Below are 27,654 nucleotides of genomic sequence, written 5' to 3'. Positions count from 1 at the left end.
GTTTGTTACTGAAAAAAAAAATGCACTACCCATATACCATACAGTGTCATTCCGAGTTGATCGCTCACTACGGATTTTCACAGCGCAGCGATTATGGCAGAACGGGGCTAATCTGCGCATGCATATGCACTGCAATGTGCACGCACGTGTACAAAGAGCATTGTGGTTTTGCACAGGTTCTAGTGACGCTTCCATTCACACTGCCGAACGCAAGGAGATTGACAGGAAGTGGGAGTTTCTGGGTGTCAACTGACCGTTTTCTGGGAGTGTTTGGAAAAACGCAGGCGTGGCCGGGCGTTTGCTGGGTGGGTGTCTAACGTCATTACCGGGACCTTCGTCGCAGCAATCATCGCACAGAATAAGTAACTACAGGGCTACAGGGCTGGTCTTGTTCTGCACAAAATGTGTTTGCTGCCGAGCGGCTGCACAGGCGTTCGCACTCCTGCAATACGAAAATACACTCCCCCATGGGCGGCGACTATGCGTTTGCACGGCTGCTAAAAGTAGCTAGCGAGCGATCAACTCAGAATGAGGGCCACTGTTCGCAACACTGTCAGTAGCCACAGATCAGGCAGAACCAAAGAGAGTGTGTCTAGAGTGTGAGTCTTTGGGACAACTAGCAGATTTAGGTGAATGGGTGGATGGTAAGGGTCACCGATCGCAACATAATTAGGTTACACAAAAACCTGGTAAAATTCCTGTTAGGTACAATATGAAACATCTGGAAAACAAATGTTTCTTGAATTTCGGAAGTCCTTAAAGGGGTTATAGATGGGTAATCTTAGCAAGAGTTGTCTAAGCAGTGGAGAGCACTGCAGGAGACACCAAAGGAAGACGGTGTTGACTCAGCCCATTCTAAGCACATAGGTAAGAGGACATTGTTGAGGAAGGGAGTGAAAGCCATTCAAACTGCTCTTCCCGCTCCATGTCCCTCACCCTATGTGGAAGCACTAGGAGACATTGGATGGGGAAAGGGTCCAGTCAAGGGTGGATATAAGCAAGTGCTCACCACTACATGGAAGGACACACAACCTCTCCCATGATCAGATGGTAGGTCCATGGCAGGACACCCCCCAAGGGAGTTGACAAAGTATAACATTTGTGCAATGAAAGTCAAGAACCAATGCCCATATGTAAATTACACAGGAGAGCGGGAGAGACAAGCACAGTCACACAATGCACAGACCTGTTGAAAAATGGGGATGAGATATTACTGTTTTACCAGCCATGTTCAATTCACAACAATACCACATGGTTAGCAAGAAAAAGGTTTAGGAGGTACACAGACGTAGGCGGCCAGGGTTTACTGCAGAATAAGGATTGGGCACTGGCTCCCTATTGCCATGATAATGCAGTTCCCCATGAGAAGTTACGGTAAAGCTTCAACTTCACTTGCAAATCCTTAAACCACGCCTCCTCTTCTTACAGTGCATCTGGAAAGTATTCACAGCTCTTCACTTTTTCCACATTTTGTTATGTTACAGCTTTATTCCAAAATGGAATATATTCGTTTTTTTTCCCCTCAAAATTCTAAACACAATACCCCATAATGACAATGTGAAAAAAGTTTGAGATTTTTGCAAATCGGTTTAAAAAGAAAAACAACTAATAAATTGCATGTACATAAGTTTTCACAGCCTTTGCTCAATACTTTGTTGATGCACCTGTGGCAGCAATTACAGTCTCAAGTCTTTTTGAATATGATGCCACAAGCTTGGCACACCCATCTTTGGGCAGTTTCGCCCAATCCTCTTTGCAGCACCTCTCAAGCTCCATCAGGTTGGATGCGAATCATCGGTGCACACCACAGCCATTTTCAGATCTCTCCATAGATGTTCAATTACTGTAGATTAAAGTCTGGGCTCTGGCTGGGCCACTCAAGGACATTCACAGAGTTGTCCTGAAGCTGCTCCTTTGATATCTTGGCTGTGTGTTTAGGGTCGTTGTCCTGCTGGAAGATGAACCGTCGCCCCAGTCTGAGGTCAAGATCACTCTGGAGCAGGTTTTCATCAAGGATGTCTCTGTACATTGCTGCATTAATCTTTCCCTCTATCCTGACTAGTCTCCTAGTTCCTGCCGCTGAAAAACATCCCCACTGTATGATGCTGCCACCTCCATGCCTGGTGATGAGCGGTGCCTGGTTTCCTCCAAACATGACACCTGGCATTCACGCCAAAGAGTTCAATATCTGTCTCATCAGACCAGAGAATTTTGTTTCTCATGGTCTGAGAGAGTCCTTCAGGTGCATTTTGGCAAACTCCAGGCGGGCTGCCATGTGCTTTTTACTAAGGAGTGGCTTCTGTCTGGCCACTCCAGCATACAGGCCTGATTGGTGGATTGCTGCAGAGATGGTTGTCCTTCTGGAAGCTACATCATTCCTCTGTGGAGAGAGAAGAACCTTCCAGAAGGACAACCATCTCTGCAGCAATCCACCAATCAGGCCTGTATGCTAGAAGTGGCCATATGGAACCCACTCCTGTCAAAATGCACCTGAAGGACTCTGACCATTACAAACAAAATTCTGTGCTCATTGGGATCTTCAAAGCAGCACATATTTTTCTGTGCCCTTCCCCAGATTTGTGTTTCGAGACAATCCTGTTTCAGAGGTCTACAGACAATTCCTTTGACTTCATGCTTGGTTTGTGCTGAGACATACACTGTCAAGTATGGACCTTATATAGACAGGTGTGTGCCTTTCCAAATCATGTCCAATCAATTGAATTTACCACAGGTGGACTCCAATTAAGCTGTAGGAACATCTCAAGGATGATCAGTGGAAACAGGATTATGGCAAAGGTTGTGAATACTTATGTACATGTGAATTCTTAGTTTTTTATTTTTAATAAATTTGCAAGAATCAAAGAAAAAGCTTTTTTCACATCACTATGGTGTATTGTGTGGAGAATTTTGAGGGGAAAATGCATTTATTACATTTTGGAATAAGGCTGTAACATACCAAAATGTGGGAAAAGTGAAGCGTTGTGAATACTTTCCAGATGCACTGTACATCTCTGTCCACGCTCCTTCACATTTGCATGTAATCTCTTATGGGCAATGCTCTCCTACTACTTCTCTGCCTTGCATTACCCTTGATACCAGTGATCTGACTATTGTCTCCTCTTCTCCTCCATCATCATCATCATCATCCTCCTACATTGGGTAATGGATTATTTAGTACTGAACTGAATCCCACCCAAAACTCAACAAGGTATGTTCCAGCATGTTTCAATAAATGACTCTGCCCATGCCCCAGTTATCTGACCTACCTTGCCTGTGTTGTCATTTTAGTTCTTGATTCTGTGAAATTATTTTGTTACCCTTGTGCTGCATACAGTACACGTCGTAGTACCTCATCACAAAAGTTATTCATAATAAATGAATAGTAATACCACTAATCTCCTGGCCAGGCAGTTATATTTGGTCCATGCTAGGTGGCTAGGGCTAACACCCCCTAGTGCTTTACACTAAACCTTCCCTCCAGCCCCTATGCCAAACACGGACCCAGAAACTTTCCTTTGGGATGTGAGCTGCTAGTCTTCTGGCGCCAGTTGCCCAGAGTGGTGTCGGGATTCTGACATCAGTCACATGACCGCTGGCATCCCATCCATCAGGATGGTAAACCATAACTCCCAACATGACCCTGTCCAGGAGGGACACAATGCTCTGCTTCTGGACTTTTCTCTTAATTTGTGATTCCTGGCACCTGTTTTGGACAGGTGAATGGATAAGAAAGGTGTTTCACCACAGGTGATGGCAATCATAAATTAAGAGGGAAGTCCTGGAGCAGAGCATTGTGTCCCTCCTGGAGAGGGTCATGTTGGGAGGTATGGGTAAACATATCCCTGCTATTTATATATAGAGGAACAAGGGTACCAAGTGAGTGTACTGCTCCCCTGCAATGAATGGGGGAAGGATTTTAAGAAGCCAGCAGTGAATGCCGTGACACTTTTATTGAAAAGTATTGTAAATATAAAATATTTTGTACATGGACTTCTGACAGTTTAATTGTCAGACTGGTATTTGTTTGTGAATCCGGAGTCTGGAGATGTCTGTGCAAGTACTTGGAGGTGTATAAGTAAGCTGGCAAATACCATCCCCTGGCCGGAAAGAGAAACCCGGGTCTCGGCAAGAAAATGCCGGATCGTGACCACGAGACCACCAAGGGTTTAAGGGTTGGTGAATGGATGATGTATGAGGAGAGTGAACAGTGTGATAGTAGTAACCAGGCTAATACTGGGATGATACAGTAATGATGTACAACACTCTCCTTACTTGTAACTGCAGTCCAGTATGGTGGAGTGGCTGACCATAGCAGTGTGGTAACCAGCTTTCGAACTGGATGGTCACTGAATATCTGGATCAGGAAGCACTCTTGAGATGACTTGGACTGGATGCAAACTGAACACTGAACAGGATGGTAGTTTGTGAATAACCGGAGTGGATCCAGGGAACTGGAACAGGCTGGAATCCCAGGTGCTGGCTGGCACCAGCAGTTAGGAGCTTGATGAGATTACCTGTTCAGCCAAAGGAAAGGCCTACACAGGTGTAGAGCTGGATAATAATACTGTGCAGCACTTAGGGAAGAAACTGCCTCTGCAGGGAAATGGAATGCAAGGAAGCACAGGTAACCTCACTCAGCTAGAGCTGAGTTAGACAATGAACTAGTGAAGACTGAGAGCCAGGAACATATACCCCTTGGCTCAGTGGCGGAACTAGCGAGCGGTGGGCCCAGGTGCGACAAAATGCTTTGCGCATCCCTTCCCCTATCCCATCCAAGTCAACCCCCTCACCCCTGGAGAGGATCTGGTGAGGGGGACCTGCTCAGGGCCAGAGAAATGGATACCTAGCAACAGTGCCGTAACTAGACATTTTAGCACTGTGTGCAAGAAACGGCATCGGAGCCCCACCCCTGCATGCAAAACAGGGGCAGTGCGCTGTAGGCGCAAGCTAAAATTCATAGAGGCGTGGCTTCGTGGGGAAGGGGTGTGGCCACAAAATAATACCAATTCCTAAAACGGTGCACATTAGTCTCCATTATTCAAATTACGCCACACAGCAGCACCACTACACCAGGTAGAGACTAGAGATGAGCGCCTGAAATTTTTCGGGTTTTGTGTTTTGGTTTTGGGTTCGGTTCCGCGGCCGTGTTTTGGGTTCGAACGCGTTTTGGCAAAACCTCACCGAATTATTTTTGTCGGATTCGGGTGTGTTTTGGATTCGGGTGTTTTTTTCCAAAAACACTAAAAAACAGCTTAAATCATAGAATTTGGGGGTCATTTTGATCCCAAAGTATTATTAACCTCAAAAACCATAATTTACACTCATTTTCAGTCTATTCTGAATACCTCACACCTCACAATATTATTTTTAGTCCTAAAATTTGCACCGAGGTCGCTGTGTGAGTAAGATAAGCGACCCTAGTGGCCGACACAAACACCGGGCCCATCTAGGAGTGGCACTGCAGTGTCACGCAGGATGTCCCTTCCAAAAAACCCTCCCCAAACAGCACATGACGCAAAGAAAAAAAGAGGCGCAATGAGGTAGCTGTGTGAGTAAGATTAGCGACCCTAGTGGCCGACACAAACACCGGGCCCATCTAGGAGTGGCACTGCAGTGTCACGCAGGATGGCCCTTCCAAAAAACCCTCCCCAAACAGCACATGACGCAAAGAAAAAAAGAGGCGCAATGAGGTAGCTGACTGTGTGAGTAAGATTAGCGACCCTAGTGGCCGACACAAACACCGGGCACATCTAGGAGTGGCACTGCAGTGTCACGCAGGATGTCCCTTCCAAAAAACCCTCCCCAAACAGCACATGACGCAAAGAAAAAAAGAGGCGCAATGAGGTAGCTGTGTGAGTAAGATTAGCGACCCTAGTGGCCGACACAAACACCGGGCCCATCTCGGAGTGGCACTGCAGTGTCACGCAGGATGTCCCTTCCAAAAAACCCTCCCCAATCAGCACATGATGCAAAGAAAAAGAAAAGAAAAAAGAGGTGCAAGATGGAATTATCCTTGGGCCCTCCCACCCACCCTTATGTTGTATAAACAAAACAGGACATGCACACTTTAACCAACCCATCATTTCAGTGACAGGGTCTGCCACACGACTGTGACTGATATGACGGGTTGGTTTGGACCCCCCCCAAAAAAGAAGCAATTAATCTCTCCTTGCACAAACTGGCTCTACAGAGGCAAGATGTCCACCTCATCTTCACCCTCCGATATATCACCGTGTACATCCCCCTCCTCACAGATTATCAATTCGTCCCCACTGGAATCCACCATCTCAGCTCCCTGTGTACTTTGTGGAGGCAATTGCTGCTGGTCAATGTCTCCGCGGAGGAATTGATTATAATTCATTTTAATGAACATCATCTTCTCCACATTTTCTGGATGTAACCTCGTACGCCGATTGCTGACAAGGTGAGCGGCGGCACTAAACACTCTTTCGGAGTACACACTTGTGGGAGGGCAACTTAGGTAGAATAAAGCCAGTTTGTGCAAGGGCCTCCAAATTGCCTCTTTTTCCTGCCAGTATAAGTACGGACTGTGTGACGTGCCTACTTGGATGCGGTCACTCATATAATCCTCCACCATTCTATCAATGTTGAGAGAATCATATGCAGTGACAGTAGACGACATGTCCGTAATCGTTGTCAGGTCCTTCAGTCCGGACCAGATGTCAGCATCAGCAGTCGCTCCAGACTGCCCTGCATCACCGCCAGCGGGTGGGCTCGGAATTCTGAGCCTTTTCCTCGCACCCCCAGTTGCGGGAGAATGTGAAGGAGGAGATGTTGACAGGTCGCGTTCCGCTTGACTTGACAATTTTGTCACCAGCAGGTCTTTCAACCCCAGCAGACCTGTGTCTGCCGGAAAGAGAGATCCAAGGTAGGCTTTAAATCTAGGATCGAGCACGGTGGCCAAAATGTAGTGCTCTGATTTCAACAGATTGACCACCCGTGAATCCTTGTTAAGCGAATTAAGGGCTGCATCCACAAGTCCCACATGCCTAGCGGAATCGCTCCGTGTTAGCTCCTTCTTCAATGCCTCCAGCTTCTTCTACAAAAGCCTGATGAGGGGAATGACCTGACTCAGGCTGGCAGTGTCTGAACTGACTTCACGTGTGGCAAGTTCAAAGGGCATCAGAACCTTGCACAACGTTGAAATCATTCTCCACTGCACTTGAGACAGGTGCATTCCATCTCCTATATCGTGCTCAATTGTATAGGCTTGAATGGCCTTTTGCTGCTCCTCCAACCTCTGAAGCATATAGAGGGTTGAATTCCACCTCGTTACCACTTCTTGCTTCAGATGATGGCAGGGCAGGTTCAGTAGTTTTTGGTGGTGCTCCAGTCTTCTGTACGTGGTGCCTGTACGCCGAAAGTGTCCCGCAATTCTTCTGGCCACCGACAGCATCTCTTGCACACCCCTGTCGTTTTTTAAAAAATTCTGCACCACCAAATTCAAGGTATGTGCAAAACATGGGACGTGCTGGAATTTGCCCATATTTAATGCACACACAATATTGCTGGCGTTGTCCGATGCCACAAATCCACAGGAGAGTCCAATTGGGGTAAGCCATTCCGCGATGATCTTCCTCAGTTGCCGTAAGAGGTTTTCAGCTGTGTGCGTATTCTGGAAAGCGGTGATACAAAGCGTAGCCTGCCTAGGAAAGAGTTGGCGTTTGCGAGATGCTGCTACTGGTGCCGCCGCTGCTGTTCTTGCGGCGGGAGTCCATACATCTACCCAGTGGGCTGTCACAGTCATATAGTCCTGACCCTGCCCTGCTCCACTTGTCCACATGTCCGTGGTTAAGTGGACATTGGGTACAACTGCATTTTTTAGGACACTGGTGAGTCTTTTTCTGACGTCCGTGTACATTCTCGGTATCGCCTGCCTAGAGAAGTGGAACCTAGATGGTATTTGGTAACGGGGGCACACTGCCTCAATAAATTGTCTAGTTCCCTGTGAACTAACGGCGGATACCGGACGCACGTCTAACACCAACATAGTTGTCAAGGACTCAGTTATCCGCTTTGCAGTAGGATGACTGCTGTGATATTTCATCTTCCTCGCAAAGGACTGTTGAACAGTCAATTGCTTACTGGAAGTAGTACAAGTGGGCTTACGACTTCCCCTCTGGGATGACCATCGACTCCCAGCGGCAACAACAGCAGCGCCAGCAGCAGTAGGCGTTACACGCAAGGATGCATCGGAGGAATCCCAGGCAGGAGAGGACTCGTCAGACTTGCCAGTGACATGGCCTGCAGGACTATTGGCATTCCTGGGGAAGGAGGAAATTGACACTGAGGGAGTTGGTGGGGTGGTTTGCGTGAGCTTGGTTACAAGAGGAAGGGATTTACTGGTCAGTGGACTGCTTCCGCTGTCACCCAAAGTTTTTGAACATGTCACTGACTTATTATGAATGCGCTGCAGGTGACGTATAAGGGAGGATGTTCCGAGGTGGTTAACGTCCTTACCCCTACTTATTACAGCTTGACAAAGGGAACACACGGCTTGACACCTGTTGTCCGCATTTCTGGTGAAATACCTCCACACCGAAGAGCTGATTTTTTTGGTATTTTCACCTGGCATGTCAACGGCCATATTCCTCCCACGGACAACAGGTGTCTCCCCGGGTGCCTGACTTAAACAAACCACCTCACCATCAGAATCCTTCTGGTCAATTTCCTCCCCAGCGCCAGCAACACCCATATCCTCCTCATCCTGGTGTACTTCAACACTGACATCTTCAATCTGACTATCAGGAACTGGACTGCGGGTGCTCCTTCCAGCACTTGCAGGGGGCATGCAAATAGTGGAAGGCGCATGCTCTTCACGTCCAGTGTTGGGAAGGTCAGGCATCGCAAACGACACAATTGGACTCTCCTTGTGGATTTGGGATTTCAAAGAACGCACAGTTCTTTGCGGTGCTTTTGCCAGCTTGAGTCTTTTCAGTTTTCTAGCGAGAGGCTGAGTGCTTCCATCCTCATGTGAAGCTGAACCACTAGCCATGAACATAGGCCAGGGCCTCAGCCGTTCCTTGCCACTCCGTGTGGTAAATGGCATATTGGCAAGTTTACGCTTCTCCTCCGACAATTTTATTTTAGGTTTTGGAGTCCTTTTTTTTCTGATATTTGGTGTTTTGGATTTGACATGCTCTGTACTATGACATTGGGCATCGGCCTTGGCAGACGACGTTGCTGGCATTTCATCGTCTCGGCCATGACTAGTGGCAGCAGCTTCAGCACGAGGTGGAAGTGGATCTTGATCTTTCCCTAATTTTGGAACCTCAACTTTTTTGTTCTCCATATTTTATAGGCAGAACTAAAAGGCACCTCAGGTAAACAATGGAGATGGATGGATTGGATACTAGTATACAATTATGGACGGACTGCCACGGTTAGGTGGTATAAAAAAACCACGGTTAGGTGGTATATATTGTAATACAATTATGGATGGACGGACTGCCTGCCGAGTGCCGACACAGAGGTAGCCACAGCCGTGAACTACCGCACTGTACACTGGTTGATAAAGAGATAGTAGTATACTCGTAACAACTAGTATGACACTATGACGGTATAAAGAATGAAAAAAAAACCACGGTTAGGTGGTATATATTATAATAATACAATTATGGATGGACGGACTGCCTGCCGAGTTCCGACACAGAGGTAGCCACAGCCGTGAACTACCGCACTGTACACTGGTTGATAAAGAGATAGTAGTATACTCGTAACAACTAGTATGACTGACTATGACGGTATAAAGAATGAAAAAAAAACCACGGTTAGGTGGTATATATTGTAATACAATTATGGATGGACGGACTGCCTGCCGAGTTCCGACACAGAGGTAGCCACAGCCGTGAACTACCGCACTGTACACTGGTTGATAAAGAGATAGTAGTATACTCGTAACAACTAGTATGACTGACTATGACGGTATAAAGAATGAAAAAAAAACCACGGTTAGGTGGTATATATTGTAATACAATTATGGATGGACGGACTGCCTGCCGAGTTCCGACACAGAGGTAGCCACAGCCGTGAACTACCGCACTGTACACTGGTTGATAAAGAGATAGTAGTATACTCGTAACAACTAGTATGACTGACTATGACGGTATAAAGAATGAAAAAAAAACCACGGTTAGGTGGTATATATTATAATACAATTATGGATGGACGGACTGCCTGCCGACTGCCGACACAGAGGTAGCCACAGCCGTGAACTACCGCACTGTACACTGGTTGATAAAGAGATAGTAGTATACTCGTAACAACTAGTATGACACTATGACGGTATAAAGAATGAAAAAAAAACCACGGTTAGGTGGTATATATTATAATACAATTATGGATGGACGGACTGCCTGCCGACTGCCGACACAGAGGTAGCCACAGCCGTGAACTACCGCACTGTACACTGGTTGATAAAGAGATAGTAGTATACTCGTAACAACTAGTATGACACTATGACGGTATAAAGAATGAAAAAAAAACCACGGTTAGGTGGTATATATTATAATACAATTATGGATGGACGGACTGCCTGCCGACTGCCGACACAGAGGTAGCCACAGCCGTGAACTACCGCACTGTACACTGGTTGATAAAGAGATAGTAGTATACTCGTAACAACTAGTATGACACTATGACGGTATAAAGAATGAAAAAAAAACCACGGTTAGGTGGTATATATTATAATACAATTATGGATGGACGGACTGCCTGCCGACTGCCGACACAGAGGTAGCCACAGCCGTGAACTACCGCACTGTACACTGGTTGATAAAGAGATAGTAGTATACTCGTAACAACTAGTATGACACTATGACGGTATAAAGAATGAAAAAAAAACCACGGTTAGGTGGTATATATTATAATAATACAATTATGGATGGACGGACTGCCTGCCGACTGCCGACACAGAGGTAGCCACAGCCGTGAACTACCGCACTGTACACTGGTTGATAAAGAGATAGTAGTATACTCGTAACAACTAGTATGACTATGACGACGGTATAAAGAAAGAAAAAAAAATACCACGGTTAGGTGGTATATAATTATACAATTATGGATGGACGGACTGCCTGCCGAGTGCCGACTGCCGACACAGAGGTAGCCACAGCCGTGAACTACCGCACTGTACTGTGTCTGCTGCTAATATAGACTGGTTGATAAAGAGATAGTATACAACAATATACTACTATACTGGTGGTCAGGCACTGGTCACCACTAGTCACACTGGCAGTGGCACTCCTGCAGCAAAAGTGTGCACTGTTTAATTTTAAATTAATATAATATTATGTACTCCTGGCTCCTGCTATAACAACCTGCAGTGCTCCCCAGTCTCCCCCACAATTATTATAAGCTTTTATACATTGATGTGCAGCACACTGGGCTGAGCTGAGTGCACACAGACTGAGTCACACTGTGTGACTGCTGTGTATCGTTTTTTTCAGGCAGAGAACGGATATAGCAGAGAACGGATATATTAAATAAAAGTTAACTTAACAACAACTGCACTGGTCACTGTGGTAAACTCTGTCTGCACAATCTCTCTCTCTCTCTCTCTCTTCTAATCTATTCTAATGGAGAGGACGCCAGCCACGTCCTCTCCCTATCAATCTCAATGCACGTGTGAAAATGGCGGCGACGCGCGGCTCCTTATATAGAATCCGAGTCTCGCGAGAATCCGACAGCGTCATGATGACGTTCGGGCGCGCTCGGGTTAACCGAGCAAGGCGGGAAGATCCGAGTCGCTCGGACCCGTGAAAAAAAAAGTGAAGTTCGTGCGGGTTCGGATTCAAAGAAACCGAACCCGCTCATCTCTAGTAGAGACCCTTTTACACCTTACTGCGGATAGATTCCTCTTTTTACACATTACGGCAGACAGCGTCCCCTTTTTACACATTATGGCAGACAGCGTGCACTTTTTACACATAACGGCAGACAGCGTGCCCTTTTTACACATAACGGCAGACAGCTTGCCCATGTTACACATAGCGGCAGACAGCGTGCCCTTGTTACACATAGCGGCAGACAGCGTGCCCTTGTTACACATTACGGCAGACAGCATACACTTTTTACACATAACGGCAGACAGCGTGCCCTTATTACACATAACGGCAGACAGCGTGCCATTTTTACACATTACGGCAGACAGCGTCCCTCTTTTTACACATTACGGCAGACAGGTCCCCCTTTTTACACATCACGGTAGGCAGATTCCCCCTTTTTACACATTACGTCAGGCAGATTCCCCCTTTTTACACATTGCGGCAGACAGGGTCCCCTTTTTACACATCACGGCAGGCAGATTCCCCCTTTTTTACACATTACGTCAGACAGTCCCCCTTTTTGGAAAGAAAGAAAGAAAGAAAGAAAGAAAGAAAGAAAGAAAGAAAGAAAGAAAGAAAGAAAGAAAGAGAAAGAAAGAAAGAAAAAAGTATTATACTTACCCTCTCCGCTGGCTCAGGCTCCTCTGTGCAGCTTCTCCAGAGATCCCGGGCAGGAGAGAAGGAGGAGGAGGGAGGTGGAGGAGGGAGCCACAGCAGCGCTGTGTTACTGGTTGAGGCGCTGCTGCTGCTGTCCCCCTGCTTCACTATAGGCTGCTCTCCGCCGCTGTGAATGCTGGGATGCGCTTCCCAGCATTCACAGTGGCGGAGGGCAGCCTATAGTAAAGCAGAGGGACAGCAGCAGCAGCGCCTCAACCAGTAACAAAGCGCTGCTGCGGCTCCCTCCTCCACCTTCCTCCTACTCCCCCCCCCTCCCCGTGCCGCTGCACTCCTCTCCTCTCTCTCCGAGGCCGCTGTGTGCTGCGGGCAGCGGTTGCCCGCAGCACACTGCGGCATGTAATGAGTCAGTTTGACTCATTACATGCTTTGGGCCCCTGGACAGAGGCAGGCCCCAGTGCAACGCACTGGTTGCACTGGCGGTAGTTCCGCCTCTGCCTTGGCTAGTTGGGATAGGCTGAGCAGAATCAGATGGTGCAGAGAGATCAGACAGGCTAACGATTGGCTGAACCATGGTCAGGTGATTGGGACTTGGCACAGCAGTACTCTAGGTCAGGCTTTTGATGTGGCTTTGTGGCCTAGCAGGCCGGGAAATACTGAAGCCTGTATGTCTTGTAAGTGACAGCAGACACTGGTACCTTGTGATGGAGCAAGTCTGCATGCGGCAGGAGGGGTAAGTGACCCATCGGCAGGGCAAACTGGACCGGGTTGTGGCAGTAATAAAACGTATAAAAGTTTCCCTTTCATCAAACTTTTTACTAGAAATGAGCATTCCGGGTTTGCTAAAAATTGAACATGCCTGAACTTTGGGGTTCTGGCTCACGTCACTTTGTGGTTCCAATTAGAACTGAGTCCTGACTCGGGTCTTCCCACCAAGTTCCGATCTCGCATCTCAAGAATGGATCTTGCATGTTTTGTATTGCATGTACTGTAAGCCCCTCCCTCGTGATTTCACTAGTGTCCAAAAATATAGAGCCAAAATCAAAAACACTGGAGAGTGCTTTTGCCAGAACCAAAACCAAACAAAAACATGATGATGATTTAGAACCAAAAGCAAATCACAGGCCACTTCTTAATATGTTTTAGATATTTGACATTTATATTAAAAATATATGTATTTTTTGTATAACACAAAACATGGTTACACTCGGTGTGTTCTCTCCTGACAACTATACGTTATAAGTGAGAAAAAAAATCTATACAAGGTCCCACCTCTTTCTCCCCCATAGACCACAACAGCCGACTTGAGTTGATGTTGAGAAATTCTCCTGAAGACGTTGCAGTGTCGTATCTGCCGACCTTGACCTGTTCCATTGTTCCTTCCTGGGTCAGCTGCCAGTTCACAATGTCGTAGACGGCAGGAATACCTCCATGGTCATCAAAATACAGGTCACTTCCGCTGCTCAGAGTGACCCTCACATTCCTTATATAGTGCAGGAGCTGTAAGGTAGAAAGTTTTTATTTCTTACCGTACATTTGTATATCTGGACGTAATTGAATGTCTGTGTGTCCAGAGCCGGCCCTAACCAATATGATGCCCTAGGCAAGATTTTGGCTGTTACCCACTCTTCACCGCCGCTAGTTCTGCAGGAGGTGCCTGGCATGAGTCAGCTGGCAGCTCTGCTTACGTCGGGCACCTTTTTTATGAAAATGTGTCTTATTTGCATTGCTATGTGGCTAGAATGCACAAGCAGCTTCTGCTGATTAAAATGATATGTGGCATGCCTATATTCTGTGTGCGACTGCAGCTGTATCTGCATACAAAATGCTACATTACAGTGATTTCCAGGAATACACTGCAACATAGCATTTCGTATGCAGATACAGCCACAGTCACTCACAGAATATAGGCATGCCGTATATCATTTTAATCAGCAGGAGCTGCTTGTGCCCCTAAGCATTCCAGATGCCCTAGGCATTTGCCTAGTTTACCTATGCCTAGGGCCGGCTCTGTGTGTGTCCGTGGGGGAAACTTACTTAATGGACTGTGTGCTTCTTAAATGTGTATTATATAAACAAAAGGATATATTTTGTGCATTGAATCTAAAACTTAACCTACAGATAAAGCTATACTAATTGTGGCTTCGCCTAGGCGCGGGTGCCCCTCGTTTGCCATGATCCGTGTGCCGGTATGCGCATGCGTCTAAGTCTCACTCGTGCCGCATTGACATTCCATCAAGTGGCAAAAGGCACAGCCCGGCGTGCTAAGCCACGGGTGCGACTAGGTGCGCCGGGAGTGTCCATGCGCCCGCATCGCAGCCACAATGAGTGTGGCTACATCTGTACATACAGGAGTTGGGGAAGGAATCTAGGGGCCTGATTCATGTGTGTAATTAAAGCAAAGAAGCAAGCAACTGGGAAAAACCATGCTGCACTGCAGGTGGGGCAGATGTAACATGTGCAGAGAGAGTTAGATTTGGGTGGGTTGTGTTCATACTGAAATCTAAATTGCAGTGTAAGAATAAAGCAGTCTAACCGTGTGTGGGCTACATGCAGAAGCAGACAGTATTTAGCCTGCACAGAAATAATATAGATGTACAGTATTTGCTCCCCTTGCATGGCAACATGGTTTGCTCCAGACACAAAGGGGGTAATTCAGACCTGATCAATAGGGTGTGATTCTTGCATCCCTGCGATCAGGTAGTCGCCGCCTACAGGAGGAGGGTATTGTGTGTGTGCAGGTGTGCAATTGCATGTGTAGCAGAACTGCACAAACATTAGTTTGTGTAGTTTCTGCTCCGCCCAGGACTTACTCAGCCGCTGCGATGATCGGGGCCGGAGCTGACGTCAGAAATCCTCCCACAAAACGCCGGCTCCCTCCTGCATTTTTCCGGACACTCCCTAGAAACGGTCAGTTGCCACCCACAAACGCCCTCTTCCTGTCAATCTCCTTGCGATCCCCGTTGCTGCGGTCCGTTGCGCCTGCGCATTGCGGTGCATGCGCAGGCGCAGTTCAGACCTGATCGCAGCCTGTGAGAAAACGCACAGCAGCGGTCAGATCTGAATCAGCCCCAAAGTTACTTGCTTTTCTTGCTTTACTTCCAAACATGAACCAGGTCCTAAATACACCGGAGTAACTCAACTGCACGGTGGCATATTTCATTAGGATCACTGTGATACTAATGAATACGCTTCCAGTATTTACTATCACATAACTGTCCTGCGATGTCTAGCATTGTACTCCTTATCGGTGGCATCCCCCGCTGCCAGGAACCGGCCTCTGACTATTGCGTATGCACAATGGCCATCTGCATTCGGCAGCATGGTATCATTTGCCATGAACGACCCACGGTTGCGAGGATGGCCATTGTTTTTGTCCGTACACACGCCACTTTATAAAGATGTGTCATTCCAATCGGTCAGAAACGCCCACATTGTTTCAAATACTGTGCCATGTGTGGGCACCTTAAGAGCTGGGGGGGGGGGGGGGGGGGAGCACTGCTTAAAAATTGTTGTTTTTCTTCTTCTTCATTTTTGTTTTATTAAGAGTAATGCGTTGATTTTTTTTAATTTTATTTTTACAAAGTTTTTCATTTTAGTTTTCAAAGTTTTCTTTTGTTGTTTTGTTTTTTTCGATACAGTAGTGGTTTAAAGTTTTTGTGTTGAATATTTTTGTATTTTTCTTTTAAATATCAGTAATGAGATTTCTGATTCACAGTCATCTTGAATTAAAGACACATGGATTATATTGAACTCCACTAACTGATGTGTCCTTATACAGATAGAGCCATCTTTATCTTGGCCTTTAATAGGATTAATTGAGCCAGGGCAGTCAGACTTAATCCCCTGATGTAATGACTTAATCCCTTGATGTATTGTTCTCTCTGTATTGTATTGCAGCTGAGAACAAAACATGAAGGGTTTATGCTAATAAACCATGGTGTGCCTAGGTGCAGCAGAGAAGCCAAGATAACTGTGGACCCATCTGTATATCTAGCCTCGATGCGCTACATGGCACAAAATGTCTGCAGCAAGTCAGCCGCCAGATCTGGTGCAAATCTGCTTGTGTTGGGCATTTTTTTTTTTCTTCCAAAAATTCATCACAGGGGTCTATTTGCTAAGCCTTGGATGGAGGTAAAGTAGACAGAGATAAAGTACCAACCAACCAGCTCCTGTCATTTTTTAAACCCAGCCTGTGACATGACAGGAGATGATTGGCTGGTATCTTCGTCCACTTTACCTCCATACAAGGCTTAGTAAATAGACCTCTTTGTCACAATGCGTTGTTGTGACTAGGATGCACCGGGAGACTGTGCTGATTAATTTGCACTGCTATACCTGTGTGCGACGGAGTCTGTATACCAAGCACAATGGAACGTGGCATTGAAACAAGCCAAGGCCACTGCTTCACCACACCTCAATATACAGATTTAGAGACTCAGTTGAAAACAGACATACTGTACAAGTGTCGAATACCCAAAAAATCAGCACAATCTCCTTCAAAAATGAAGCTGAAAAGATGTCTGATGCTTGCAGAGTCTCAGGAGAACTGGAACACTGAGAGGGGCAATTTGGTGTGATTGCAACAATGATGTATGAGGACACCACATATGTAAAGTTAAACTTAATGTTTGATGTATACTTTAGTACTGCAACCATCAACATAACTTACCACCACCATAACTTACCTGCCATGGCTTAAGCTTCAAAATGTCCTTACAGCTCATAGATGGAAATTTTCCATCTTTCAATTTGCAATTTTTCAGGTCTTCCAAAGCTTTGGCCACCACGTGGGCTGCAGCGTAGTGACCATGAGTAAAGATTAGACTGCTGGTGTAGGAGAATCTACTCTTGATGCTGTCTATACTCTCTGCCCCTGTGCACTCTGTCACCGCGGGATTCCAAGAATCAGTTGTGTTTTTCTGATACAAAAACTTACAATTGAAAATGTTCTCCCAGTATAAATTCACCCAAGACTCTTTCAAGGAAGGGCGTATCATGTTCAGGTAGATGTTGAATCCTGGAATCTCTCTATTGTGTGTCAATAAACCGATGGACCCTGATAAAATCTGATAAAATCTTCCAGACAAGAACAAATTAGTCATCGACCATCCAGCATTGGAAACAAGAATCTTTCCTTTGATGTTCTGTTTCAACATCTCATCCATGATAGGAACCAAATCAATGTCAATAGAGAAGATAATAACAACCGTAACTGATGACTCTCTTATGACCTTGACTATGTGGGGGGCGTTGCGGTCTGGTTGAGATAGACGGATATATTCAGTGAAGGCCACACATGCTCCAGTCTTTATTATCTCTTCCTTGATTGGCTGAATTCCCTGTAGGCCATATTCACTGTCCACAGCCAACAGACCGACCCAGGTCCAACCAAAGTGTAGAATAAGCTTAGCCAGTCCCATAGACTGTTCCTTATCACTAGGAACAGTCCTGACAAAGGAGGGGAACATTATTTGGTTACTTAGGAGAGAGACGGTTGATGAGGCACTGATCTGGAAAAAGTCAGAAAATCGTCCATATTTGCATTAACCCCATGACATTGTACTTACAATGATAGAAAACTTTGAGACATGCTAAATCTGTATACTATCCCCAGATAATAAAAAAAAGCGTGTCTGTGAGTCTGATGGACAACCGTGTTTTTGTCTCATTTGGACATGTTTATGTCATTTCCGGCTATAAATTCTGCATTTTGCAATTGTGGTAGAGTGAGGAAGGGGTTAATCTCCCGGAATTGAGGTGATATCTCCAAACCTTCCTCACACCTTAATTCAAGGCCTATTAAGGTACTGGTAGCTTAATTGTGTTGGGTCTATGATGAAGGAGGCATATACCTATGAACCTCAATGAGGTAATCTGAAATCCTGCTATGTTATAATACCATACCCTCCAACTGTACCTTTTTGGCCGGTACAGTACGGTTTTTTTAAGGTCTGTACCGGCCAAAAAGGGCTTTGTACCGATTTTTGACTCACTGCATCTCCATTGAAAGTATAGGAAAGGTGGCGTGGCCTCACTGCCACAGTAGCAGTATCAGGGACTCCGTGCCCTGCCATCTGCTCGGCTCTGCCATCTCTCCCCCAGTGTCAGTGTGCTATGGAGGGGAAGTGTGCTGGCGATCCATGTGGTGACTCTCTTGCCGGCGCCGGAGTATCGGCACTGCCATGTATGGTCAGACCAGCTGACAAGTGTCAACCAAAGGTGATTAAGTCATACTGTAGCTCTCTAGCCAATCAGATCCTGGGATCACCTTTAAAAGGGATCTCAGATGTATCATAAGCGCCAGTGTGATAAGCCGTGCTGCTGTGTACATACTATTGAGCCAGAGCTCCCTTTTTCTGAGACATTAACTGCAGGTTATTGTGCAAAACCAGGTCACCAGTTCCTGCCCAGTGTATAGAACCAGCTTACTGGTTCCAGCCCAGTTTACAGAATCCGCTCAGCAGTTCCAGCCTGGGGTACAGTGCAAGCTGACAGGTTCCAGCCTGGTGTACAGAATCCACTCACCGGTTCCAGCCCGGTGTACAGAACCAGCTCACAGGTTCCAGCTCGGTGTACAGAATCAGCTTACTGGTTCCAGCCAGGTGTATAGAACCAGCTTACTGGTTCCAGCCCAGTTTACAGAATCCGCTCAGCAGTTCCAGCCTGGGGTACAGAGCAAGCTGACAGGTTCCAGCCTGGTGTACAGAATCTGCTCACCGGTTCCAGCCCGGTGTACAGAACCAGCTCACAGGTCCCAGCCCGGTGTACAGAATCAGCTCACCGGTTCCAGAACCAGCTCACCGGTTCCAGCCCGGTGTACAGACCAGCTCACCAGTTCCAACCCTGTGTACAGAACCAGCTCACCAGTTCCAGCCCTGTGTACAGAACCCGCTCACCAGTTTCAGCCCAGTGTAGAGAACTAGCTCACCAGTTCCAGCCCAGTGTAGAGAACCAGCTCACCGGTTCCAGCCCGGTGTACAGAACCAGCTCACTGGTTCTATCCAAGTGTAGAGAACCAGCTCACAGGTTCCAGCCCGGTGTACAGAATCAGCTCACCGGTTCCAGAACCAGCTCATCGGTTCCAGCCCGGTTTACAGAACCAGCTCACCAGTTCCAGCCCTGTGTAAAGAACCAGCTCACCAGTTCCAGCCCTGTGTACAGAGCCCGCTCACCACTTCCAGCCCAGTGTACAGAACCAGCTCACCAGTTCCAGCCCAGTGTAGAGAACCAGCTCACCGGTTCCAGCCCGGTGTACAGAACCAGCTCACTGGTTCCATCCAAATGTACAGAACCAGCTCACCGGTTACAGCAAGGTGTATAGAACCAGCTTACCGGTTCCAGCCCGGTGTACAGAACCAGCTCACCAGTTCCAGCCCTGTGTACATAATAACCAGCTCACCAGTTCCAGCTCTGTGTACAGAACCAGCTCACCAGTTCCAGCTCTGTGTACAGAACCAGCTCAATGGTTCCAGCCCAGTGTACAGAACCAGCTCACCAGTTCCAGCCCTGTGTACATAATAACCAGCTCACCAGTTCCAGCTCTGTGTACAGAACCAGCTCAATGGTTCCAACCCGGTGTACAGGACCAACTCACCGGTTCCAGCCCAGTGTAGAGAACCAGCTCATCGGTATTAGGCTGGTGTACAGGACTTGGTCATCAGTGCCAGTTCGGTGTATAGAACCAGGTCACCAATACCAGTCTGGTGTACAGAGCCAGCTCCTCAGTTCTAGTCTGAAATCCAATATTTCTCTAATCTCTGAGCCTTATTCAGGTTTGTTAGGAAACAAAAAAAAACCACACACAATTGGGCAAAAGCATGCTGCACTGCAAATGGGGCAGATGTAACATGTGCAGAGAGATTTTGATTTGGGCGTGGTGTGTTCACTAAATTCTAAATTTTAGTATCAAAATGAAGCAGCCAGTATTTACCCTGCACGGAAACAATATAGCCCATCCAAATGCCTTTTTGTGCACACATGTCAGTTGCTAATCTCGTTATTGCACATAAAATAATGACAAGAAAATGGAAAAGTTATCATTATTATTAGTATGTTACTGCAGGACACAGCATTAACATCTTCTTACCTGAGGGTATCTCAAGACGCCTAAAATATTTGCCACTATAATTGAGTTGGTGGAAAAGGAAGATCCTATAATTGCACTGTAGGGTGATCGTCCATGACACCCGTAGTTGGGGATGGCCGTGTTGGATTCAGATAACAAGTGTAAGGCTCCTAGTACCTCATAGTGAGGCACATTACACGTCTGATACACCTGTAATCCTATTGTTAAGTTGCTGAGGACATTGGGGTTCATGTTAATCTCTTCTACAGCAAACTGTATGGCTAGAAGTTCTTGATAGGTGTTCAACCAGAATCTTCAATACAGATATGAATATAAACAGTGTAAGTAAAAAAGGTTCATTATAACAGTACACATCAAAGTGACAAAACATCTGGAATCTGGCTCTGAATCTTATTTTTAGAAACTCTGAGTGTTGAGGAAAGACATCATCTTATCACTGGAAGCTGGGTTCTATATAGAAAGTCAAATATAGAGGACGGAGTGGTGTCATTTTACTCAGTCCTAGATACTTGCCTCCTCCCTGTTCTACATGAAGCTTCTAAAACAGAATGTAGTGTTGCCCATAGCAACCAATGAGATTATAGAGACCATTTCTGTTTCATTCTAGAAAATGATAGACAAAATCTTATTTGGTTTGTCTGTTTTAGAAGCTTTAGTAAACCTGACCCCCTGTAGTGAATTATATAACTATTATAGGATTCACCATATATCTTTATCATTTACTGTATCTCTGACTGACGGCAAGATAACTGACACTAGACTAATCACTCCATATATATATATAAATTCTTGACCATGGCAGGACACAAAGAGTTAGTGAAGGACAAGGCTACACACCAACTATATTAATTATGCAAAAATTAGTTGATATGGGATCCGGTTAGGATCTCGGCAGTCGAAATACCGACGCCGGAATCCCAACAGGGTCACCTGCCCGGCACAGGAATCCCAACCGCTGGGATCCCGAATGACTGACGACCGGGATCCGCAACAGGTAAGCTGGGGGGGGAGGTTAGGATTCGGCTGCGGGAAGGGGGTGTTAGGTTCAGGCACCACCGGGGGGGAGGTTAGGGTTAGGCTGCAACAAGATGCCCAAGAACACATCATAAAAAGGCAAATGTTTTTGGGGAAAAATGTCCCATTCCTCAGTTCAACATGATGTACAGTACATCATGGTCACTTTACTAATTTTGGACAATTCTAAGCTCTGAAGAGACCTGGATTTACAAGAGCACAACCCCTCCACAAACGAGACTTTAACAACTACAGTACGCCATCCCTTCTTTGGAAGAACTCAAAGAGCCCAACCAACCCATTGTACCAGAAGAGGACACAGGAAGATTGGATGACTACTTCCTATGACTTTGTCCAACACAGAGATAAAATGAGTGGAGACAAAACTCAGTTTCTTTACTGGCTGGCTCTGAACATCTATACAATGGACTGAAAGGAGCATCTATCATCTCTCTTACCTAGAAAGCTTGGATATTCACATGGCTTATAGATTCCAAGAGAGGAATGGAAAAGTATGGGGAATTACATGGAATTTATATCAATTTAGTTGTCACAACTGAGGGCCTGAGCTGACGGGAGGCAGCCTCAGTTGTAGGGGCTGAGATGTACCGGAACCTGGGAGGTTGTATCAGACCCCTGGACATGTAAGTAACATGAATAATAACTGCCCGAAGGCGTGACCACGACAACTTGGATAAAAGTCAATGATGTTTATTATGACAACTCCGCAACACAGCAGCAGTAAAAGAAAACGTAAAAGTCAGCAAAGAATAAATACAGTTCCTGGGTACTACAGGATGGCAGGAGCCACAGGGCACTGGTAGCGTGAGATAGTTCTTATGATCTTCTAGATGGAAAGTCCTTACCAGGCCCGACTGTAGCAATGGAGATAACCCAGGATTGTGCCAGCTGGTGTTCCAGGAAAAGCTGGGTTGCTGAAGATAAAACAGCTGCTGTGGATACTGGCTGGAACCAGACTGTTGTTAGCACGGAGTGGATACTGGCTGGAACCAGTTAAATAATAAATGAACTTGGGAGCGATGAAATATGAACTGAAATGTAGAACTTGAGAGCGGAGAAATAATAATACCGGTGGAGAGTGGTAAAGTGTAGAAGGGACACCGGCCCTTTAAGGGAAGCTGTACTCTGCTGGAAGCTGAGCTGGAAGCAGGTAATGTTGTAGCTGGAAACAGATGAATCCACAATGGATTGGAGAGTCAGGCTACACCGCAGGTGGAATGCTGGTGCGGGTCTCTATGGTGGAAGTCTTGAGACAGGAGCTGGAACCTGGAAGACAATCACAGGAGAGAGACAAACAGGAACTAGGTTTGACAACCAAAGCACTGACGCCTTCCTTGCTCAGGCACAGTGTATTTATACCTGCAGCAAGGAAGGGATTGGCTAGGCAATTATGCAGATTATCAATACTGAGAACAGATTGGTGGAAATGATCAGCTGACAGAATCCAAGATGGCTGCGCCCATGCAGACACTTGGAGGGAAGTTTGGTTTGTAATCCATGTGGTAATGAAAACAGTAATGGCGGCGCCGACCACCGGAGACAGGAGGCGCCAGGCTGACAGATGCACATCCAACCACGCGGACACAGCGGAGGCCGCGGCTGACGTAATCGCCACTCAGACACTCTGCATGCAGAAGTTCAGGGACGGCGGCGGAGGCCGCGGGAGACGCCATGCCAGGTGTAATATGGCGTTTACTGTGACAGCGTCCCAGAGTGACAGGAGAGGATACAGGAATGTACATCAGGATAACATATGGGATCCGGTCCTGGAGCGCTGAGCCAGCCTTAGGAGGCATCTGATGGGTAAGAAATGGCGTCCAGATACCCGGATCGTGACAGCACCCCCCCCTTTAGGAGTGGCCCCAGGACACTTCTTTGGCTTTTGAGGAAACTTGGAATGGAATCTCCGGACCAAGGCAGGAGCATGGACATCAGAAGCATTGGTCCATGAACGTTCCTCAGGACCATAACCCTTCCAGTCAATAAGATATTGTAGTTGACCGTAACGGTGACGTGAGTCCAGGATCTTGGCCACTTCATACTCAACGCCTCGTTGAGTTTGGACTTTCGGAGTTGGAGGAAGTGAGGAATGAAACCGATTCAAGATCAGCGGTTTCAACAGGGAAACATGGAATGTCCTGGGTATTTTTAAGAAGGGAGGCAACTGGAGTCTGTAAGCAACAGGATTGATGACTTGTTCAATCTTGAAAGGACCGATATAGCGAGGTGCAAACTTCATACTGGGAACTCTTAACCTCAAATTCTTCGTGGATAACCATACCCGATCACCCACCTTGAGAGCAGGAACTGCTCGACGCTTCTTATCCGCAAACTTCTTGTACCTGAACGATGCCTTGAGCAGAGCTGATCGTACGCTCTTCCAGATATTGGCAAACTGATGCAAGGTGATATCCACTGCGGGAACAGAAGTTGCTGGAAGCGGTTGGAACTCAGGGACTTTAGGGTGGAATCCAAAGTTAGTGAAGAATGGTGTTGAAGCAGATGAAGAATGATACTGGTTGTTATGACAGAACTCGGCCCAGGGAAGTAATTGAACCCAGTCATCTTGAGAGGAGGACACATAGATGCGGAGGAAGGCCTCCAAGTCCTGATTCACCCTCTCGGTTTGACCATTGGTCTGAGGATGGTAAGCCGTGGAAAACTTTAGCTTGACTTGGAGGACTTGACATAAACTTCGCCAGAATTTGGCTGTGAATTGAACTCCTCGATCTGAGATAATTTCTTCAGGAAGACCATGGAGTCGGAAGATCTCTTGTATGAATACTTGAGCCAACTTTGAAGCTGACGGAAGGCCGGTGAGAGGAATGAAGTGTGCCATCTTGGTGAACCGGTCAACTACCACCCAGATGGTATTGAACTTGTTGCACATGGGTAAATCTGTAATGAAATCCATCGACAAGTGGGTCCATGGTCGACGGGGAACGGATAGTGGAACCAGTTGCCCCGCAGGCGACTGGCGGGATACTTTATGTTGGACACACTTTGGGCAAGATGCAATAAACTCCAAGACGTCCTTTTTCAGAGTTGGCCACCAATAGGACCTAGAGATAAACTCCAGGGTTTTTTGGATACCTGTATGTCTGGCAAAACGGGAAGCATGGGCCCAATGCATGAGCTTCTTCCTTAGCATCGGCTTCACAAAACTTTTCCCTGATGGGGGCGTAGAGTCCATCCCTACCGTGGAGAATGCCAACGGATTTATAATAGGATGCTTGTCTGAAGACTCTGACTCATTTTCTTGCTCCCATGAGCGGGAAAGGGCATCGGCCTTGCGATTCTGAGAGCCCGGACAGAACTGGAGTTTAAAGTCGAACCTGGAAAAGAAAAGTGCCCATCTGGCCTGACGAGGGTTGAGACATTGTGCGCCCTTCAGGTATAAAAGGTTCTTGTGGTCTGTAAGTATGGTGATTGAATGAGAAGCTCCCTCCAACAGATACCTCCACTCTTCTAGAGCGAGCTTGATGGCTAGCAACTCCTGGTCGCCAATGGCATAGTTGCGCTCAGCTGGGGAGAACTTCCGGGAGAAGAAACTGCAAGGGTGTAAATGGCCATCTTTAGCCCTCTGAGATAACACCGCTCCTACTCCAACGGAGGAGGCATCCACCTCTAAGATGAATGGAGAGTCGATGTCAGGCTGTTTCAGAACAGGCGCAGAGATGAACCTTTGTTTTAAAAGATGAAATGCTTGCATGGCTTCTTCAGACCACTTGGACGGGTTAGCACCCTTCTTAGTGAAAGCAGTAATAGGCGCCACAATGGTGGAAAAGTCTCGTATAAACTTTCGGTAATAGTTGGCGAACCCTAAGAACCTCTGGACCCCTTTGAGGGTTAAGGGTACCGGCCAATTTTGGATTGCTTGTAGTTTCTCAGGATCCATCTCTAGTCCGGAACCGGACACAATGTACCCTAGAAACGGAATGGACTTGACTTCAAAGACGCATTTTTCTAATTTGCAATAGAGATGGTTGACACGGAGACGGGACAGAACCTCTTTAACCCAAAAACGATGTTCCTCTAAATCGTTGGCAAAAATGAGGATATCGTCTAGATAGACCACGACATGACGGTATAGAATGTCTCTGAAGATCTCATTGACAAAATGCTGGAAGACAGCTGGAGCATTGCTCAATCCGAAGGGCATGACGAGGTACTCATAATGTCCGTCACGGGTGTTAAAGGCGGTCTTCCACTCGTCACCCTCACGGATCCGGATGAGATTGTATGCACCTCGCAAGTCCAGCTTTGTAAAGATGGTAGCTCCGCTAACTCTGTCAAAGAGCTCAGTAATCAGGGGTAAAGGATAACGGTTCTTGATGGTAATGTCGTTCAAACCTCTGTAGTCGATGCACGGCCGCAGACCACCATCTTTCTTTTTTACAAAAAAGAAGCCTGCGCCGGCTGGAGAAGAAGAAGGTCGAATGAACCCCTTTGCTAGGTTCTCTTTAATATATTCCTCCATAGAATGCGTCTCAGGCAGAGACAACGGATAAGTTCGGCCTCGAGGTGGAACCTTCCCTGGAACGAGATCAATCGGACAGTCCCATTCTCTATGAGGAGGAAGGATATCAGCAGAAGCTTTACTGAACACATCCGTGAAATCTTGATATGGAGGAGGTGGAACATCAGACGACCTGGGGGAGGAAGAACAGACAGGCAATACTTTAAACAAACATGTCTCAGCACAGGAGGAACCCCATGCCAGGATTTGCGTAGTTGTCCAATCAATTGTAGGATTGTGAAGACGGAGCCATGGAAGGCCCAGGACCACAGGATGTGTGGCTCTTGGAATCACTAAAAAAGAAATAAGTTCGGAATGAAGAACTCCCACTCTCAGACGAACTGGTAGAGTCCTTAAAGAAATAACTGCATCAAAAATTTTGCTGCCATCCACGGCAGTTAAAGAAATGGACGAAGGAAGTCTCTCGGTGGGTAGGGACCACCGTTTAACATAGGCTTCGGTAATAAAGTTCCCAGCTGCTCCGGAATCAAGGAGGGCAATGACGTTCCGATAACGTTGAGCAACTTGAAGCGAGACTGGGAGATTACAATCTTGAGGAGATGGAGAGGAGATCATTACTCCTAGCCGGCCCTCTCCTGGGCGAGCTAGGGTTTGGAGTTTTCCCGGACATTCGGGACAGGCATTGATGGTGCGAGACGGAGCTGCACAGTAAAGACAAAGAGACTTGGAGAGACGTCTTCGGCGCTCAGCAGGAGTTAAACGGGAACGGCCAATTTGCATGGGCTCATCTTTAGTTGGTGACAGTTGGCGAGGAGGAGGAGCAGAAGATTTTGGAGCAGATGATCTTCCACGCTCAATTGCTCTCTCTCTGAAACGTAAATCAACTTTCGTGCAGAGTGAGATTAGCTCATCTAACTTAGAAGGTAAGTCTCTGGTAGCTAACTCATCTTTAATACGCTCAGATAAGCCATGCCAGAATGCAGCATACAGGGCCTCGTCGTTCCATGCCAGTTCGGATGCCAGGATCTGGAACTGTATCAGATATTGTCCTACAGTACGTGACCCCTGGCGTAAACGGAGAATCTCGGATGAAGCTGAGGTTACCCGGCCTGGCTCGTCGAAGATGCGCCTGAATGTTGACACAAAGGCAGTGTAGGAAGATAGCAGGGTGTCGGACCTCTCCCATAACGGTGATGCCCAATCAAGGGCTGAGCCACTGAGAAGAGAAATAATGTAGGCAATTTTTGTACGGTCACTGGGAAAATTGCCAGGTTGTAGCTCAAACTGAATCTCACACTGGTTGAGAAATCCCCTGCAGAATCTTGGAGATCCGTCAAATTTTGCTGGCGTTGGAAGATGAAGACGTGGAGCAGAAATGGGTAAGGTGGGTGGGGTTATAGCTGGAGTCACTGTGGTTGACGCACCAGACGCGCCTGATCCACGGAGAGTTGTCTTAATCCCATCCAGCCGAGTAGAGAGATCCTGGAGACAGCGGATGATGTGGCCCTGTGCAGCCTCCTGATGTTCTAGTCGGGCTGCCAGTTCTTGCATCGGCCTGGCCGCTTGATCCTGGTCTCCGGCTGGATTCA

At 46.8% G+C, this 27,654-nt stretch overlaps 1 protein-coding gene across 1 annotated transcript in view; it reads right to left on the bottom strand.

Moving 5' to 3' along the window:
- LOC134934170 (extracellular calcium-sensing receptor-like) overlaps positions 1 to 17,932 on the bottom strand; it is a 41,880-nt gene extending 23,948 nt beyond the window's left edge. Inside the window, exons 1-2 of the mRNA XM_063929664.1 lie at positions 17,150 to 17,932; positions 13,734 to 13,961 (exon numbers count right to left, since the gene is read on the bottom strand). Of these exons, the coding sequence (XP_063785734.1) occupies positions 13,734 to 13,961; positions 17,150 to 17,932 (1,011 nt within the window). The remainder of the gene's footprint in view (positions 1 to 13,733; positions 13,962 to 17,149) is intronic.
- Positions 17,933 to 27,654: the final 9,722 nt, after the last annotated feature.

Source organism: Pseudophryne corroboree, chromosome 6, assembly GCF_028390025.1.
Source record: "Pseudophryne corroboree isolate aPseCor3 chromosome 6, aPseCor3.hap2, whole genome shotgun sequence".
Classification (NCBI taxonomy): Eukaryota; Metazoa; Chordata; class Amphibia; order Anura; family Myobatrachidae; genus Pseudophryne; species Pseudophryne corroboree.
This window is presented reverse-complemented; position numbering and strand designations above follow the sequence as displayed.